Below are 19,126 nucleotides of genomic sequence, written 5' to 3'. Positions count from 1 at the left end.
AACCAGTATATTAGTGAAACAGCCATTTGGAACTTGTAATATTAGGACCAAATACCACTTCTGATGGTGGGGGAATAATTGAAATAACAATCTTCCCCCATAGAAAGATTAAAAATAAATTGCAATAATTGTGGTACAAGTTACATTGTGGTAACATTATAAAACATATTCCAGTTTTGGAGATATCTGCTAAAGAAGGATATACCACGTATCAAACATTACTTCTCTTGTCCTAGAAAGTGCACAAGTAAATATAAAACTAATATAATTTAATATAAAATATTAAATATATATAAGAGAATATTTACAGAGTCAGATGTTTTAAAGATATAAAAAGCAAGTTTTTAACAGCTGCTTTCCATTTTGACACTATAAGTAACATGTTTTTAATTAAAAACTGTAATTAGCCTTGTTGTAATGTGAAGCACACCTCAGCGTAGCAACACATGAAGTACCATTGTTAATCTAGAGGATATGGACTGATCAAAGATACATCTTATCACACACATCTTTCTGGTTTTTCCAATATTTTGCAGAGGAACATAATATTAGTTGTGAGAAAGGTGTGAAGATGTTTTATAGAGTCAAACTTTGCACCACTTCTTACTAATTTGTTCAATTCTGGTTTTCGTTCTAATTGATGACAGTTTAAAGTTATCCACTTCTTTATTATACAGAGAAAGTATGGAAGTTGTCCTCATGGAGGTTATGGTCTGGGATTTGAAAGATTTGTTACATGGCTCCTCAACCGTTACCACATCAGAGATGCCTGTCTCTACCCACGCTTTGTTGACCGTTGTACACCTTAATGTCTTCTTTACTTAGAAAAATAAAATGTTTTTCTTTCAGTAAATATCTTAACAAGGTTTAACAACTTTAAAACAAGATGATGACTAAAACAGTTTCCTTTCCATAGTTGTAACATTTTCTGTAAGCTGCTACGTCCGTTACACACTTCTTGTTTTTTAATTTATTTTTGTCTCGGTGAAAGATTAATTTAGACTTGGATCCAAATATCTTATGGATATTGTTCTTTCAAATTATACTCAATGCTGAAGATCTAACAAATATAAATAAATAAAAGCCAAACCTTCAATATTTGGTATGATATTAGCTTCATCTTTAGTGTTGCCCATTTGTCTACCAGTGTGAGAGTTCTGAAAGTAAATATAATAAGTTGTTAAAGTTGCCTTTAACTTAAAAACTACATTTGAATACTGACTGTCAGTAGTTTCTAAATGGTGAGGGGTCATTGTATTGATGAATCAGTTGCTAAAAACCAACGTGCTTACTGACTTATAGTGAAAACAGTATAAAAATTGAAATTCACTTAAACAGGATTCACGGTTTAGTCCAAAGTTAAAACATCTTGATGGAAAAGTAATACTGGTATTAGCACAACTAATCAGTTAACAAACTTCAGTGGTAAAAATAAACCCTTGTGTTCATTAAAAATATTGTGTATGTTTGACAAACTTAATAATGTATTGCATATGTCATTATTAGGCTAGGCTGTTTCAGTTATTAGTCACGATGGATAGGCCCAGCATGGCCACATGCTGAAGATTGCAGGTTCAAATCCCCATTCTAACAAGCTTGCTGGCCCTTTCAGTTGTAGAAGTGATATAAAGTGATGATCAATCTTACTATTAGTTGGTAAAACATAATGATGACCAGCTGCCTTCCTTCTAGCTATTCACTGCTAAATATAGATGACCAGCACAGATAGCTCCAGTGTATTTTGAGTGAAATTCAAAAACAAACAAACAATTTTTGGTATATAGGAGTTTCTTCCCTTGTTTACAGAATTGATGGTTTTGTTTCCAGGTAACTTTTGGTATTAAAAAGCTATGTACTCTTAAAACTGTACCATTTTTGACATATTTGTAAATTGTAAAGATAATACAGTTTTAGAACTCAATTTGATTCTGAAAGAAAGACCAAAATGTGTTTACCTTCTAAATGCATCAAAATGATATTCTTGAAACTGTTATAACCTGAAACAGCTGAAGTGTAATGCAGTCCAAAATTACAAAGAAATGTTTGACAAATTGTTGTAGAAACTGACCTTACAGCAGTTTGGATCATATCTTGTATGTGTTTTAACCACAACTAAATAACACAAATGATTACTGTTCATTGCCTTACCTTGAAAGGTTTGGGTTCAAAAGCAAAAGGCTTCTAGAGAATGTTTCCAAGGATGATGGTGCCTGAATCTTTTGTTATTTGATTTATAAATGAGCCATAGAATACGAAGAAGAAAGCTCCAGAAGCACGAAAGATTTGGACTATCCATCCATAACTGACGTCATAACAGTTATGATAAATTCAAGAGAATCTTAAAGAAATATCAGAGGAATATTGCATAGATTAAAAAATACCAGTAAGGACTTGAATGGTGAGGCCTTGAAGGAATCCAAAGTTTCATGTTTATTGGATGAGAGTTGTAACTGCTTTTCTCAAGTTGTGAGATTTTCGAAGTTGTTACTACTGCAATACTACAGAAATGAAATAAATATTTAGGGCTTGTTTGGGAATTTATTATGGGGGGAAAAATATATAGGGGAGATAAGGAGAAAATTGTTTTTATTTTAATGGGTTCGTTTAAGGCTAGACTAAGAAATCTATGAGTAGCCCTTAGATGAAGTGCCAGGTGGCTAGGGCAGAGTAGCCCTTAGATGAAGTGCCAGGTGGCTAAGGCAGAGTAGCCCTTAGATGAAGTGCCAGGTGGCTAAGGCAAATTACTCGTAACCTGAGGGCCTCAGGTTTCAAATCCCTGTCACACCAAACATGCTCATCCTTTCAGCTGTGGGGCCATTATAATGGGTCAATCAATCCCATTATTTGGTAAAACAGAGTAGCCCAAGAGTCGGTGGTAAGTGGTGATGACTAGCTGTCTTCCCTCTAGTCTTACACTGCTAAATTAGGGACGGATAGCGCAGATAGCCCTCGTTTAGTTTTGTGTGATTCAAAACAAACCAAACCCAAACCCTTAGATGATGAGAAATAAGGTGTAGAAAAGAACCAAGAGGTTTTTATGAATGTATCATTACACTAACGAGAATTGCAGATAAAACAAGTTTTGGGATTATTATAACGGGTAGATAAAGATGAATAAATGTATGATCTATAAATTAAGAATTATTTTTGTAAATATTAAGAAAATAGTTTGAAAATATTGATTCTGGGTATTGATAAAAGAATATTTCATTTTCTAAGGCTTAATTGGTTCGATTTGGGTTTTGTTTTAACTACTAAAACTTATGGTAATTAATGTTGAGAGTAATGGTATATTTTTGGGGATTTTTTAAGGTTTTGATAAATCATAAATATTTATTATCTACAGCATTAAGACTAGAGTTTATAGTTTTTGAAAATATTTTTAACAGTAATTTGTTTAGTAGATGGGAAATTAGGGAAATAGAGGATTTTTTTAAATGATAGCTGTGTTTGAGGGTAGATTAGGTTTAAGTATTCTTGTTTTGGTCACATGGAAATTATACTATTCAAAAAAAGAAACGCAAAAGGGATATTTTTTTGAAAGAGAAATATATGTAATAACGTTACAAGCTCAGAGTATGTGATGTTACACGTGTTAAGGCACTGATTGTCAGACCAAAATGACAATAAAAGTTGTGCACTTTGAAAAGGGAGGAAAACATCGAATTTTTCGCCAAAACGCATGCGTGTCCAATAAATTTGTTTGAGAGATCTGTATGTTCTGCAAGTGCAAAATCCCTATAAAAAGTTACGGGTTCTTGGTTTCCATAGCTCAGTGTTAAGCCACCAACACGCAATACAGTTACGCCAAGACTGACTGAAGCACAACGCAACAATGCCATTGGTCGCTGGGAAGCGGGCGAATCTCGAACAGGTGTTGGCAGAGCTGTGAATGTCCACCCAAGCACCATCACAAGGCTATGGAATCGTCACCAACAACATGGATCAACTCGTGACCGTCCACGATCTAGCAGATCTCGTGTGACCACGCCCGCACAAGATCGCTACATCCGGTTACGTCACCTTCGGGATAGGCCCGCCACTGCGACGTCTACTGCCTCAACCATACCAGGGCTGCATAGGATTTTCGATCAGACCGTACGCAACCGTCGACGAGATTCTTAGGCCCCATGTGCAACCCATCATGGTGAACGTCAACGACATTTTTCAACATGACAATGCCCGTCCTCACACAGCCCGACTCATCACTGTCTTCTTGAGACACCACAACATCAACGTTCTTCCCTGGCCCTCCAGATCACCAGATTTAAACCCCATCAAACATCTTTGGGACGAGTTGGACCGACGTCTGCGACTGAGACAACCTCAACTGCAGACTCTACCTCAGCTTGCAGCAGCTTTGCAGGCTGAGTGGACAGCCATTTCACAGGATGTGATTCGTCATATCATCACTTCCATGGGCAGGAGATGCCAAGCAGTTATTGATGCTCACGGGGAGCATACTCGTTATTGACGTTGAGTGACGTTCAACTTCACCTAGTGAGCATGGACTTTGCCTTTGCAGACTTTGGATGTTCAGCAGTGAATGTGCAAAGTTTCACACATGTCATACAGAACTACCCAGAATTAACTTATTTACAATTTGTCTCATATTTTGCCTTTTGCGTTTCTTTTTTTGAAGAGTATATTTTTTCTAGAAAGAAATTATTTGAATGTCAGTCATTTTATATATTGGTTTTTATTTAGTTTGAGAACTTTTTTGTCATTTCTCTGTTGTATAAAGAGGGGTTTTATTAATGTTTTATTTAATCAGATAAATTTGTAGAGTTTGTTCTTTTGTTTGTTAGGTATAAGGTATATATTAATAATAATAGTAGTGTAAAAGTTGTATTGTTTTATTTTTGAGATTTGATTGTCTGGATGTATTGATTTCACTTTCCTTTCTTTTGCATGTGTGATAATTACAGTTTGTTTGTTTTTTTGTTAATTGTTAGGGAGGGACAGTCTTTTTAGTTTATATAGCTAGTTTACATAGTTTTAGAGGGAGAAGTAATTCTTGATGACGAGAAACCCGAGTGAAATAAAAATGTATCTTAGAAAACAACTTAACCTCAAGATGACCTAGGAAGGTCCAAACGTTGTTCTCTCCTTATCAGTAAAAGTGTTAATACCCATACCAGCTGTGCTGGGATACATGTTTAGAGGGAGAATTTAAGTTTAACAATGGTAAAGATGAGACGATTTTGGTTTTTTAGTGAAGTTATCGATGTTCTTACTTCATCTCTAAAGTGTATGTGGAAGCTCCTATTGCTGGATCAACAGTGTTAGCTGAAGTATTGTTGAAATTAGGATTGTTTTGAGTTTTACGGTTATTTCAAGGTTTTTACATTGAGTATTAGTTACTTTTATATTCTTTAATTCCTCATGCTTCTGTTGTTCATGGTCTATGTTCTGCTTTATTTTGTTTGGTGAATATTGTTTATGGGCCTTTTTATTCTCAAAGATTGATGGTATTAAAGGGTATGTTAAGAATGTTCCCTGTTTTAAGTTTTCAATACATCAGCTCCCCCTTCAATTAGGTTATTTGAGGTGTCTTTTTACTGAGTGCAGTTGGTTGAGGGAAGGGAGGAATAGTGGTTTGTCTGGAGTTATCTGTGTTTTTTGACTTGTTATTCTTTGCTTATGTTTTCAACTCAGTGTAGAAATTGATGGGTGGTTTTTATGTGAATATTTGTTTTTTTTCATGTAATTCCTCTGAATTTGTTGGTTTTGAACCTTGATTTATGATTTTAAGGTATGCTCATTTTCTTAACTCTATGTGGCTTTCCTATATCTGCTGAGTTCACTAAGGGGAATTGAACCCCTGAATTTAGCATTCTACATCCACAAACTTACTGTTGTGTACTCGTGGGTGGCTTAGACTTAAGTAGTTTGAGGATAATTTTAGGTTGTGGAGCGAGAGAAGTAAAACAAGTCTCATTTTGTTTCGGGTGCGCGTTTCCTTTTAATTAACACTCCTACGAAAAGTGGGGCCTAATAGGCCCCAGAGCAACTTGAAAGGTTATTAATATTAGGCTAATAATTTTGTATTTAAATGAAATTGCCATTTAAATCCATTAATGAATGGATTAACGAGATTCCCACTGTCCCTATCTACTATCTAGCGAAACCACAGCCAGGGGAACGGGCTTGGAGAAATCAGGACTAGAAACGTCTTTTTGTAGGAGTGTTAATTATATTTTTTCTTTTTGTCCACTGATTTTGCTGTGTTTGTTGAATGTTGTAAATTTTCTATTAATGATTGTCCTGTAAAATTTGTGTATCTAACATTTTTATCGTGTGATGTTCTTTATTTCATCACTTGTTTATAGAGAATTTTAAAAGGTTTTGTTATCTTGTTAATTTTGAGCATAAATTTAATTAGTGTCTTATTATTTGGTGATTCATTAACAAAATAATCAGTCTTTGAATACAGTTATGATCAACCTGGTGATGCTGGGATTCAGTTGAATTTATTTTTCTCTTGTGCTTTTCTCAGAAGTGGGTTTTGGTCAGAATGACTGAAAGAGGTGCTAGATTACCAGTAGCTGTTCCTACACCTGTCTCAACTTTGCTGGTATATATTTGTTTAAGGCAATACTTTAGAGTAGCTATTTTCCTTGTATAACTGTACTTTGTGTGTGTAGTTGGTGTTAATTGTGAAATGGACGAAAAGATCAATTTCTCTACTTTGTGATATTAGCTATTGAAAACTAATGTATCATGAAGAACTTATAATTTCTGTGAACACTGAGGATAGCTTGTACAAAGTGTATGATTTAGTTCTATGTTGGAGTGTATTGTCCATTTTGAGCTCCATTCACTATAATATTAAATCTTGTAATGCAGATTACACATAGACCAGCTAGGACTATTGCATGAAAGTTTGTACACCACTGTAATTTCCTACGTGTTTAAAATTTCATTTTGCCTTATGATAGACCCAGGACTAGGTTGCCTATGTAAAGTTTTAAATTATTTACCAAAAACATAAGTCTTTCCAAGCCACTGTTTTAATCTGTAGAACAAAAGAGACTTGTTCCTTAATTTCTATAAAGAAATATATTTTATCACCTGTCATTCGTGATGGAGGAACGTTATGGTGATCTTTCTCCGATTTCAAATCATAATTGCTTGTGTAGATTGTTTTCATGTTAAAACTATCATAAGTTTTATACTCGGAAATTACTCAAAACAAATAATGTTAAATTACCTTTGTATGCATGCTGATGTTGTATATTTTTGGTTAGGGTTAATTAGGTTAGTTTAGACTTGCAGAACAACATATCATGATACAATGTTAATAATTTTTAATTTTTACATTCTACACATTGTACATTAAGAATTTAAGTTTATTCTATCATCCATTTTTCAGTTTTTGTTTCTATACACCTTACAAGGCCTGTCCCTAGGATTGAAAAGTCTTCCAATATTGCTTCAACATTTGGTACAATACTAGCTTCACCATCTTTGGTACTGCCTTTAATCATTCGTCCACCAATGTGAGAGATCTGGAAAAAAATAGAATACTGATTATAATTTCCTTTAACTTAAAAACTACATATAGTGATTAATAGTGTCAGTAGTTTCAAAATGGTCAAGGATTGGGGTACTGATGAATACATTACTAAAATCCAACATCTTAACTAACTTTTAGTGAAAACAGTATATACCTAAAATTTCTTTAAAGCAACATCTCAATGTAAAAATAATACTGATACAAAGAAATCACAAATAATACTGTTATTAGGTATGGTGATTAAGCTCTGTCTGGCCAGAGGATGAGAGGTTCAAATCTTCACCCTTTCAAGTATGTGGATTATATAATGTGATGGTCAATCCCCCTATTATTTGATTAAAAACAATACTCCAAGATATGATGGTAAGATTAGCTTTCTTTAGTCTTTCAATGCCAACCCCGATGGCACTGGTGTAGCTATGAGTGAAATTTGAAAATAAACAGTTTTGGGTTGCTGCCCTCAGTTACAAAAGCGATGGTTTTATTTCTATATAAATTTTGGTGTAAAGATTATCTTAAGATTTATTTCAACTCAAATTCTAAAAGATGCAGTGACTGAATTTTAATACAATGAAATATCTAACAAACTCTTGTTTCAATCATAACACAAAATTCAAATGTTTACTGCCTTACCTTGAAAGGTTTGGGTTCAAAAGCAAAAGGCTTCCATAGAACACCAATAAACTCGCCACCAAAATGATCATAAAAAAATAAAGCGAATTCTTCAAAACTTTCCTAGGAAAGAAAACTTCATTTGAGTTTAACTGAAACAGTAAAAAGAACAGACTTTTAAACGGTTCGAGATGTAGAAGTTATGTACACAACTTCATTTTTCTAAATTCTATTTCACAGCTTCAAATGGTGATAAAAAGAAATTCTACATCCATCCGTTTCAGTACTTAAAATACGTGCTATGTCGTGATTAATCTGAAGTGAACATACAGTTCCTCAGAAACAATAATTATTATAGAAAGGGACATAAAACATTTACACATAGGGTTGCTTTTTAATTATGATTTAACCAATTCCTGAATTACAATCAAAGGGTAAAATACTATATATAACTTCATAACTGGTTCATTTAACAATGTTTTACCATAATTGAAGTAAAATAATAAATCTTTGTGTGTATGTATTCCACGTGCAAATTCTCAAAATAAAAATGTTAAGGACTTGTGGTAAAGAAAATATAACTGAAAACGGAATAAACAAAGGAGCATACGTTTAACTCTTCTAAGTATTTAACAACTGGGTCATAATCAACTACAGGCAGCTTCTTCTCCTTGGTATATTTGTGAGGTTCACACTTTGACAGAAACTTCCCTTCTTGGTAATCAACTCCTAAGTGACGCTTGGGAATTTGTAGGGGACGTAAGTGAATAATAACATCATACAGGTCCAAAGGTGGTCGAAAAACGACCTGGAAAAGATACAAATATTAAAAAACAATTGTGGTTTTCTTCTTATAAAATCAGTGAATGGTGAAGTATAGAAACTTCATTACTAATATTTAAAAGTAAAAAAACTGGTTTGAAAGGTTTATTATTAATCAGAATCTAACAATATTAAAGCTCTGAGTGTCACTATTATTTTGAGCTTTCTCAAAATGACTACTTTTTATATGTAAAGAACTTCCCCAACAAACTAGACATGTAATACAGTGTAGCTGTATTTATGTATTGGTTGTATAGCTACTATCACCACTATTCCTAATTTGAATTACTAACCAGAAGGGAAGGTAACCATCCATACTGACTGTCACTGTTGTGATGAATAATACTTTGTAGTATTACATGAAGAAATAGTGAGTTTTGTTATACGTTCAGTCAAGTTTTAAGAACAAAACTTTGCTTCTGTACATTAAACTTGCATCATCAAGTACTCATACTACAAAGAAACAGCAGAACAACCTATTAAGTCTTCTTGATACTTTTATGGGAAAGATTTCAATGGACTCGTAAGTTCTATCGACCATTATGATTGTTATTTAAAGTACCCTAAATTATTTTAATTTAGCAGAATTGTGTTAGGGTTAAAAGGTACCAAAAGCCAGACCTCTCCTGGTACCAACAAAAGATGTTCTTACAGCAAGCACTGAAAAATAACTCCTGTAAAGCAGACCTTAATGTCCATCTCAGAGGGCTCTTTCAACTGTTTCTCTAGCGTTACTAAAGCCTCTTTTGCCAGAATTACCAAACGGTGAAGAATACGAAAAGATGGGCTGTGTCTTGTCCACGAGGAAACCACCTTGTCCTGTGGAATAGCAATGACCATGGGAGGAAGGGTGGCTCTTTGAGATGTGAAGGTGTTTTGAATCTCCGTGAAATCTTCCTCTTGAAGAAAGTGATTGAAAATAAATTAATTTATAAAATAAAACATAGTGAAATATCTATTTCATAAAATTTCTAAGTTTATCAAAGAGCAATCTACAGTTTCATTCTCAAAGGAAATTATGTTCCAACTTTATTTCCATAGAGAAAAGGACAGAACATTATCAGATGAAAAGATACAATGTCCTTTTGTTCTCTGTTTCTTCAGTGTTTTACATGTACATTTTCAGCCATAATGAGTTAGTTGGTCACAGAGTAGTGCACTCTTAATATTTTAGTTTTTCAAACTTAAAACACCCATTAAGCATGAAATACAATGGATCAGAAGTTATGGAGTTATCATTAATGAAACAACCTCTTCTGGATCACCATGTTTCAAACAATATGTGAAAAAACTACACAAAATTTTAACCAACTAAGACTCCTAACCTTTGTGTAGGAATTTTACAAAAAAACATTAAAGCAACATTTAGAGAGGGCCACACAAAAAAACTTAGAATTTCTTTAAGTTTTCACTATTTTATGTTTTTTTATCCTGCCATTATGCTCATTTTTTTAAAAACCAGTGCTGTGCCTCAATATACCAAATCATAAGTTATTTAAAGGTAAAATAAATTAACTAATAATTATACAGTTAAACGTTTATTCTTACTAAAGCTTTTATATTATGGTTAGCAGTGTGAAAGGAAATTCACGAATATTTTACTTGATGTCAAATACATAAATGCATCATGGGTAATTTCTTTTGAACTTACTGTCTTTTCTTTTTTCCCCTTGCAGAGAAAATAACTAAAATTACATGAACCTTACAAACTTTCATAATAGTATCAATTTTTGGCTGTTGAAAAGCCATATAATTTTAGCTACTTTTTATATAATTATTTTGTGAAATTTATAAATTTTTGAGAAAAAAACAATTACATTTTATACTATTGTTACATTTCATGCACCTCATCAGTTTCGCTTTGATTGGTATTTGTTAATATATTTATTTTGATACTCCAATATGCTGACAAGTCACCACTTTGGACTATGACTACATAAATGTTACAAAACGTAGGTGTGCACCTGAAAGGTGTTCACTGGCCCACAGAAAATCAAGTGAACAAGAAAAATACATCTTGAAATTATTCAGTCACTTGTTAATCAAAAAGAAAACTCACTTTTGAATTCATTGTTTAAGTTCAATATAAGTGGAGAAGTCTGCCAGTCATGGTTACTGAGTAAGAATAAAAACCTGAGAAAGGCTACTTGCAGTGACCTGATCATAGAAAATATAAGCAAGATTACTGAAAACATTTAAATGATAAATTAGTTAGAGATAGCTTTAATTTCAAATTGCACCTTATTTTAGTGTAATGATTCACCAAAGACCACAGATCATGCTAAAAAAGGAAAACATTAAAGATCGTTTCTATTCATTAACCATCTTACTTCTGAAACAGAAAAAATTAGTCCTTAATGTTTATCTTTAATCATTTTATGTTATAAAAAAAACAACTTCCTTTCATAGATCCCTCTGAGAAAAACAAACAGATAAGTACACATGATGTGTCAATGATATTTAAAATTTGCATGTAGCTACTTTCAAAGCTAAGTTTCATTAGCAAGTGTTCACATCACGTACATCATAAAAATATGGGAAGTAAGAAGCTGTACTAATAAAAACTGACTAAAGTCTTTCATATTCATAAAACATATAAACTTAACTTACCCAGGTACTGTAAATGGTGTGGGTGAAAGAAAGAGACTAGCAACAAGTAATTCAATGCAAACTTCACTGATGTGATCTCCAAGTAACTGAGAATTGACCCAGCGCTTAGCAAGTCTGCAACTTGCACTAAAGATGCTGTGTTGGGCATGGAGGCTAAAGGAGAAACATTACTCTAATGCAACTAAAATTTATCACTTGCTTCTTACCGAGACTGAATTTTATTAATCACAGTTAAAAAGTTAAAGATTTTTTTTTTTTTAATATTTTGTTCAAGAAATCGTCAAATTTCTAAGTATGATTTTGATGCAGTGCTGAAGAAAAACAACAACCATACAGTATTTTTACCTCAGTCAAATGTAGAAAGCTCTAGATTTAAACTGCCTTGTACAATTAACAATCCCAAGTTTACTTGTAACAGAATTCTTATACTCATTAATAACTTGCAATGGAAATAGAATGATGAAATTATGCATGAGCTGTTTCTTTCAACTTCACAAATAAATTCAATGTTCTAGCATATTAATCTAAAGTTTGATGCCTACATATGACTGTTGAAAAACTAAAAATAATTATATATTTTATTGTAAAAAGTTAATAATTCTAACACTAAAAATAATTATATATTTTATTGTAAAAATTTAATAACTCTAACACTAAAAATAATTATATATTTTATTGTAAAAATTTAATAATTCTAACACTAAAAATAATTATATATTTTGTAAAAATTTAATAACTCTAACACTAAAATAATTATATATTTTATTGTAAAAATTTAATAACTCTAACACTAAATTAATATACTCCTGAAAAAGACTCACTTTGCAAAATATTGCAATAATTTATAAAAGTGAGCACACACGTACACATAATAGAAAAAGGCATTCAGCAATAGTAGGCTTAAAAATTAACACTACAAATAAGGGCAGCTATATATAGAATTAAGACATCACTTTAATTTTCTTTTGGCTTTACATATTTTCCGACTTAACTTTATGCTCTGTTGAACCATCACTAAATGGTTGACAAAGTGAAACAATTTATCCAATTTATAATAAGTTTCTCTAATACATCTCATGTAAACTGATTTAGCCAGTTCATTACATCAAGTAACACCAAACAGATGGTCAAATCTGCTTTACAAGTGTAAACTTTCTAAACAGACAATTCTCTACTGACCAAAACAATATACGTGAAATATTCTTTTGATGTTTTCATTCACAGTTACTTACCCCTGCAAAGTGCTGGTCAACTTAGGCAATAAAACAGTCTGTCGTTCAAGATGTTGAGACTCTTCAGAGTGTTTCACAGCTACCATGCCTTCTGGTGTCATTACTTGTCTCGATAAAATCAACTCCTTATGACATGCGATAATAATTCGAAAAACATACCCATCCTGGTGATTGAAATACACAGCTTTATATCAATGTAAAGTTTTGTGTTAAACTTAAAGTTTTATATCAACATAAAATACTAATTTAAGTTTGTAAAATAATAATCTACGGGAATTGGTAGTCTGTCTCGTAACATGAAACTCATCTTTTTGAAAAAACTTACATCAAAAAAGGGAAAAAAACTTACTTGTATTTATATTTTTCTAAAATTTTTTTAATGTACGGTACTGTACAAAAGTATAACGACAACATAATATTTTATCATACTTTCCATTGTATGGACTGATTCTTCTGTGCCAATACAGAATGTAAATTCCAACTCTATGGTAATGCTTCACTGATCCCTTTTGACAACTGAATGAGCCAGGATGAGAATATTTATCATGTTTCAGAATTACATATACTTGTACCAAGGGCATGTCATGATGGTTCTGCTTTAATGGACATTCTGATCAAATTTAGGGTATAAAATAGCTGTCACAAGTAGTGTCTTAACTATACAGAAAGAAGCTAGGAAATAGTACCTGTATATGGTGAAAGAAATCCATTTAGTAGCAAACCACAAATAAACCTTGATAAAAATAGTGTTTAACACCATTTATTAGGTTCTGTTGTAATGACACAGCTCAAGAAAAACATAAAGAACTGTCAACAGACCATAGAATTCACATAAAAACTTTACATGATGCTGGCTTGAAATGCTCCCCAAACTTATAAAAACAGGTAAATTTGTAAATACTAGAGGAGGAAACAGAACTCCTAAACTCATTGTTACTGATGTTAAGTATATTTGTTTGTGCAGCTTTCAAGACAGAAGAAAGACTGTCACATGAGATAAATGACCATGTAACAAATGACATAAAAGTGTCCAGATGTACAGTATCAAGAAGACTCAACAAGAATTAAATACGTAGCAGTTAAAAAAACTTTACTTGGACCTCCAAATATGGTCAAGAGTCTGAAATTTGCTAAAAAGTACAAAACTGGACTATTGATGATTGGAAAAGGGTGTTATGGACAAATGAGTCCAAGTTTGAAATACCTGATTCAAAGCATGGGGATGATGGTTTGGGGTTATTTTCTGGTGAAGCAACAGCAGGTATTTGAAAAACAGATGGAATAATGAACTAGTGCAAGTACCATCATGATATACTCAGTGGTTTGTATATTATTGGCAAAAGATTTTACTTCCAAGAAGATAATGACCCTAAACACTCACCCAATCTATGCAGAAATTACTAAGCTAAAAAAGAAGCAGTTTAATTAGAGTCATTCAGATGATGCAATGGTCCACACAGAAACCAATTCTCTTCACAACTGACCAGATCTTGGACTTCATAGATCAAAAACGTGACAAAAAGTTACTTCCAAAGAAATTTTATGGGAATGTATTGGACACTGAGTAAAATCTAAAAGGACACTTTGATTAAATATGTTTCTACAAGGCCTTGAAAGACTACTGTTATTAAAGCAAAAGGAAGAAACACAAAATGTTAAATATTTGCTGAACTTCCACAGAGTTTCTCTGTTGTATTAAATATGAAGATAAATAAAATGTTGATGTTCCTCTTGTGATTCCATTGTTCTTCGAATGTAACCTGAAATCTAATTACTGACTGTCCTAACAATTCAGCACAGTACTGTTTGTTTGTCTGAGGAATTCAAACGATTTTCTTATGTTGTGTTCTATTAAACGAGGAGAAAAAATTTTTCTCTCTTTTGAAAGTTGATGAGATTATGGTCACTGTGTGCTAAACACACAGATCTCGAGACAGAAATGTATACTGTCATCATACAGTCATGTTTTAACCTTAATTAAACTGACATCCACATCTCTTTCTTTGTGTGAAACATTTTACAATTCTAATAAAATTTAGTGATATTTTCTCTATTAGAAACGGTTTGTAAACTGTTTAATTGTAATAACAAACTCTTAAAATAATTTTGATAAGCAACTGCACAAAACCCAATACTTTACACATTATCTAAAGGCTTGTGACATTGAAAATTCGATGACTGTGAGTTTCCACACTGATCTACCAGCTGGTAGGTTGACGATGTTATAATAACCACAACAGAGTTGTGTCTGATTAATGTCTTGAATAATATTTTGTTATATTCACAAATAGAACTAAAGCCCTGCCTGTTTTCTGTACATTAATTCCCCTTACAAATATTTAAGTTGATTTTAAATATATGTTCAAACCATAAAGCTAACACACACCATGAAAATATCTACATATTCTGGAAATGGAGCAGCAGTAAGAGAAAACTGTCTCTTCAGGAGCTCCGCAAGTCTTATGTGGAAAGCTGCTTTCACTTGACGAATAGCTTGAATGTCATCTGGCCATTTTCCACTACCCTCCATGTGAACTACAACTGATTGAACCAGAAAACTGTCATCAGAAAAACTACATTTTAATTAAAATACAAACTTAGGAACTCCCTAAGTTAATTACTAAATCACATAAAAATATCTGAGATGTTGGAATTACCTGTTTTATAACATCTCACTTATTATCATGTAATTTTTATCACACTGTTTAATATATAATTGTGGTATAAACACTAAAACACTATTGAAACATTTTGATACAAAACGTTTGAGGTAAAGCACTTGAATGTTTAACATATTTAGGTGTTTTGTTTCAAGTTACTGTTTATTAAATTATCTGTGCTGCATTAAATAAAACACTTTAAAAGTGAAGTGTTTTCTAATCAACTTTTATCTCGTTTCATTATTTAACTTTGTTACCTTTTAGTGGCTGGATCCACTTTGGTGCCATACCAACACTTCCTTTCAAAATGGTGCAGTTTCCTTTCTGAGTTGTTATTTTATTTCCTGCATGATAACTAATGGGTACAGGGGGGAAAACCTTTGGACACAGAAAAAATTCAAAAACGTATTTAATAGTAAACTAAAATGTCAAGTGTTTGTTACATAACTTGGCAGAACAGTTCTCACAAAGTTGGTCAGTGTCCATTTAGTTATTAACTGACTTTAAAATGATTTATTTCATTTTAAAACTATATTTTATAACATAAATATGTTATTTAATGTTATGTCCTAAATCTGTAAGTAAACAATTCTAAGAAATAAAATAATGAGCTTTTGTATTGTAATTTTTATGAATTCTGAGTTATGATATACAGAAGAACTGGAACTGGCTTTCTGTGGCAGAAAGCCAGTATTAAATAGAATAGGTAACTGTCAGTTTTACTGATTTAGTATTGGACTGTTATTAGTAAAGCTTAACCATCTGTAGGCTTATCATATCACTGACAATTACTCAAACATTTATGTGTGTACATATTAGTCTATGGATAAAATTCAAGATAACCTTGGTAGAAATAATTAATAAAGAACCATAATTTTTTTATTATTATTAATGAAGCCACTTATTGAACAATAATACCAACAACCTGAGGTACCTCACAACCTCTGAAAACAGGAGATATTCCTTGAATTGAAGTAATGGAAAGAGGAAGGCCTTCAACACTTCGAAGTTTCTTCACCAGTGAATTGTAGCTTTCAATAACTACTGAGGCAGCTTCTTCACCTGTCCCATAAGATGGCCAGTCAGAAGGAAGAGAAAAAGAAGGAACTGTCAGAAGATGGTCCAGCTGTCCTCCAATAATCTCAACAAATTGGGCAGATATTCCTGCATGTCTGATTAAGAAAAAAATGTTAAACGATCCAGTAATCTCTATGAACTGAGAGCAGCAATTAGTTAACATAGTGAAAGAAATTAAAATAATTCAATTTGAAAATAACTGTTAATTTTTATTACAATATAATAAACACAATTTAGAGTTTTCTGAACTATGCAGCCAACACTTACTTTTCAAGAACAAACTTGGCAACAAGTTCGAAAATCATTCTTTTGTCTGCAACACTACTGGCAGGCCACAACACAGCTTCACAGATGCTCCCATCTTGAAATCTTCGAAGTTCTGATTTGTGACCCCAAAATTCTCGGAATGCTTCAGCCTGACGGCAATCAGAGAAGAATTAACATGAAAACTGAATTCTCGTGATAAAACTAAACATAAAGTCTAAGTAATTCTAAAATAATAGATTGGTATAAGATGTTATGAGCCATACATAAATTTAGATAATGTGAGGATATTAATATTGAAGGGGAAGAACAGTTAATTGTATCCTACATTTTTCTTTTAAAAAGACTTAAAGGGCTTCAACAAATGTATAATAATGTAACAATCGATAATGAATGTCAGAATAACACTTCAGGTATCTAATATCCATATATCAAACTACACATTCTTTGTTACAAATTTCATAAAGTAGTTTTAGTTATCTAATCATTTGTCTCCAAATGAGCTAACTGAAGAAATCTGAACAGCAACACTTCTCATCACCCCAAGTACAGCTAGTACGGATTTTAACACAGTGACAGTCTGCTGCCCAACCCGCTTGTGAAGGTGCACTAAACCTGACACCTGGTGTTGATCAGTAACTTTTCTCAACAAGTTTGCTCTAGACATTTTTGTTTAAAGTCACACACATATATAGGACAAACTCTCTCCCTTCACTTTTAAACCAATAAATCTTACAACAATACAAAAAACCTGGGACAGAAAAATTATAACCTAAAAACATGGTTATAATCAAATAACAAAAGTTTCACCTCTGGAGAATCAGCAGTAGGTCCTTTATCCAAAACATCTTTAGCATTATCCTGATTCATGAGAATGCCGATGATTATTTCTCCATTGTAATTTGGATATGGAGGATCCTCTTCAGACGTCCACTACAAAAAACGAAACCTTTTTATATAAATATGCTAACCCACATGCCTTCAAAACATGGGCCTCTCATTTATCAGAAACAAATAAATATATATATATATATTTTAAATATGCTATAAGTAACAACACAACCATTGATACTTAATATTGTCACCCACATGCTTGTGAAATGTAGGCCTTTCTTTATCATGAAATTTACACCTTTAGAAAGCATTTCAGTTATAGGGTTTTGTATTTTTGTTTTCAATGAATTTTTTGAAAAATTGCATACTTTCCTAACAGTGTTTTATTGTTACAAAGTGTTTGCTTAATGGTCAGTTTAGATTATTAATATATATCTTAAAAACCATATTAAGTTTAGTTAGTTTATGAAAACAAACTAATAATCTTTGTTACTACTTTAAAAATAATTCATCAAAATTAAAAAAGAGCCATAGTTTTTCATATTTACCGTTTCTGTCAACTGGAACTGTACATCCAAGAAATGGATTCTTTTTCCCAGTCCTTCTCTGAGAAGAGAGATTATACCCGGCATTATTGAATAGGGTATAAAACCACGATCCAACAGTTCCTGATATTTTGTCAAGTGACTAACAGCCTTGTCAAGTTCCTTCATTTCTTTCAGTCTGTAACAAAGTTAAAAACACAATATCTCATTTTATCCAAACAATAATGATAAAAAATGAACACTTTGAATTTCAAGGTTGTTAAGTAATGCCTATCTGTTTACTGGAATTTACACAAAGTATTAAGTAATGCCTATCTGTTTACTGGAATTTACACAAAGTATTAAGTAATGCCTATCTGTTTACTGGAATTTACACAAAGTATTAAGTAATGCCTGTCTGTTTACTGGAATTTACACAAATTATTAAGTAATGCCCATCTGTTTACTGGAATTTACACAAAGTATTAAGTAATGCCCATCTGTTTACTGGAATTTGCACAAAGTATTAAGTAATGCCCATCTGTTTACTGGAATTTACACAAAGTATTAAGTAATGCCTGTCTGTTTACTGGAATTTACACAAAGTATTAAGTAATGCCTGTCTGTTTACTGGAATTTACACAAAGTATTAAGTAATGCCTGTCTGTTTACTGGAATTTACACAAATTATTAAGTAATGCCCATCTGTTTACTGGAATTTACACAAAGTATTAAGTAATGCCCGTCTGTTTACTGGAACTTACACAAAGTATTAAGTAATGCCCGTCTGTTTACTGGAATTTACACAAAGTATTAAGTAATGCCCGTCTGTTTACTGGAATTTACACAAAGTATTAAGTAATGCCCATCTGTTTACTGGAATTTACACAAAGTATTAAGTAATGCCTGTCTGTTTACTGGAATTTACACAAAGTATTAAGTAATGCCTGTCTGTTTACTGGAATTTACACA

General features: G+C 32.4%; 2 protein-coding genes across 8 annotated transcripts in view; one reads left to right on the top strand and one right to left on the bottom strand.

Annotated features, from left to right (window-relative positions):
• AsnRS (asparagine--tRNA ligase) overlaps positions 1-7,991 on the top strand; it is a 28,258-nt gene extending 20,267 nt beyond the window's left edge. For 2 of the 4 annotated variants that reach the window (XM_076494129.1, XM_076494128.1), the window contains exon 17: positions 3,772-7,991. In XM_076494129.1, the coding sequence (XP_076350244.1) occupies positions 3,772-4,125 (354 nt within the window). In that variant the 3' untranslated portion in view covers positions 4,126-7,991. Of the gene's footprint in view, positions 1-677; positions 1,114-3,771 lie in introns of those variants that run through there. The other 2 variants (XM_076494131.1, XM_076494130.1) reach the window with 1 other exon arrangement.
• Positions 7,296-19,126, bottom strand: part of Mat89Ba (nucleolar protein 6 Mat89Ba) — a 31,328-nt gene continuing 19,497 nt past the window's right edge. The window contains exons 12-24 of one of the 4 annotated variants that reach the window (XM_076494125.1): positions 18,179-18,353; positions 17,607-17,729; positions 16,800-16,948; positions 16,390-16,627; positions 15,713-15,833; positions 15,182-15,336; positions 12,796-12,959; positions 11,564-11,716; positions 11,013-11,110; positions 9,641-9,852; positions 8,742-8,939; positions 8,153-8,254; positions 7,296-7,511 (exon numbers count right to left, since the gene is read on the bottom strand). In XM_076494125.1, coding sequence (XP_076350240.1) covers positions 7,353-7,511; positions 8,153-8,254; positions 8,742-8,939; positions 9,641-9,852; positions 11,013-11,110; positions 11,564-11,716; positions 12,796-12,959; positions 15,182-15,336; positions 15,713-15,833; positions 16,390-16,627; positions 16,800-16,948; positions 17,607-17,729; positions 18,179-18,353 — 2,047 coding nt within the window. In that variant the 3' untranslated portion in view covers positions 7,296-7,352. The remainder of the gene's footprint in view (positions 7,512-8,152; positions 8,255-8,741; positions 8,940-9,640; positions 9,853-11,012; positions 11,111-11,563; positions 11,717-12,795; positions 12,960-15,181; positions 15,337-15,712; positions 15,834-16,389; positions 16,628-16,799; positions 16,949-17,606; positions 17,730-18,178; positions 18,354-19,126) is intronic. The other 3 variants (XM_076494126.1, XR_013026217.1, XR_013026219.1) reach the window with 3 other exon arrangements.

Source organism: Tachypleus tridentatus, chromosome 3, assembly GCF_004210375.1.
Source record: "Tachypleus tridentatus isolate NWPU-2018 chromosome 3, ASM421037v1, whole genome shotgun sequence".
Lineage (NCBI taxonomy): Eukaryota > Metazoa > Arthropoda > Merostomata > Xiphosura > Limulidae > Tachypleus > Tachypleus tridentatus.
Note: the sequence above shows the minus strand (reverse complement) of the source record. Positions and strands in the feature narration are given on the sequence as shown.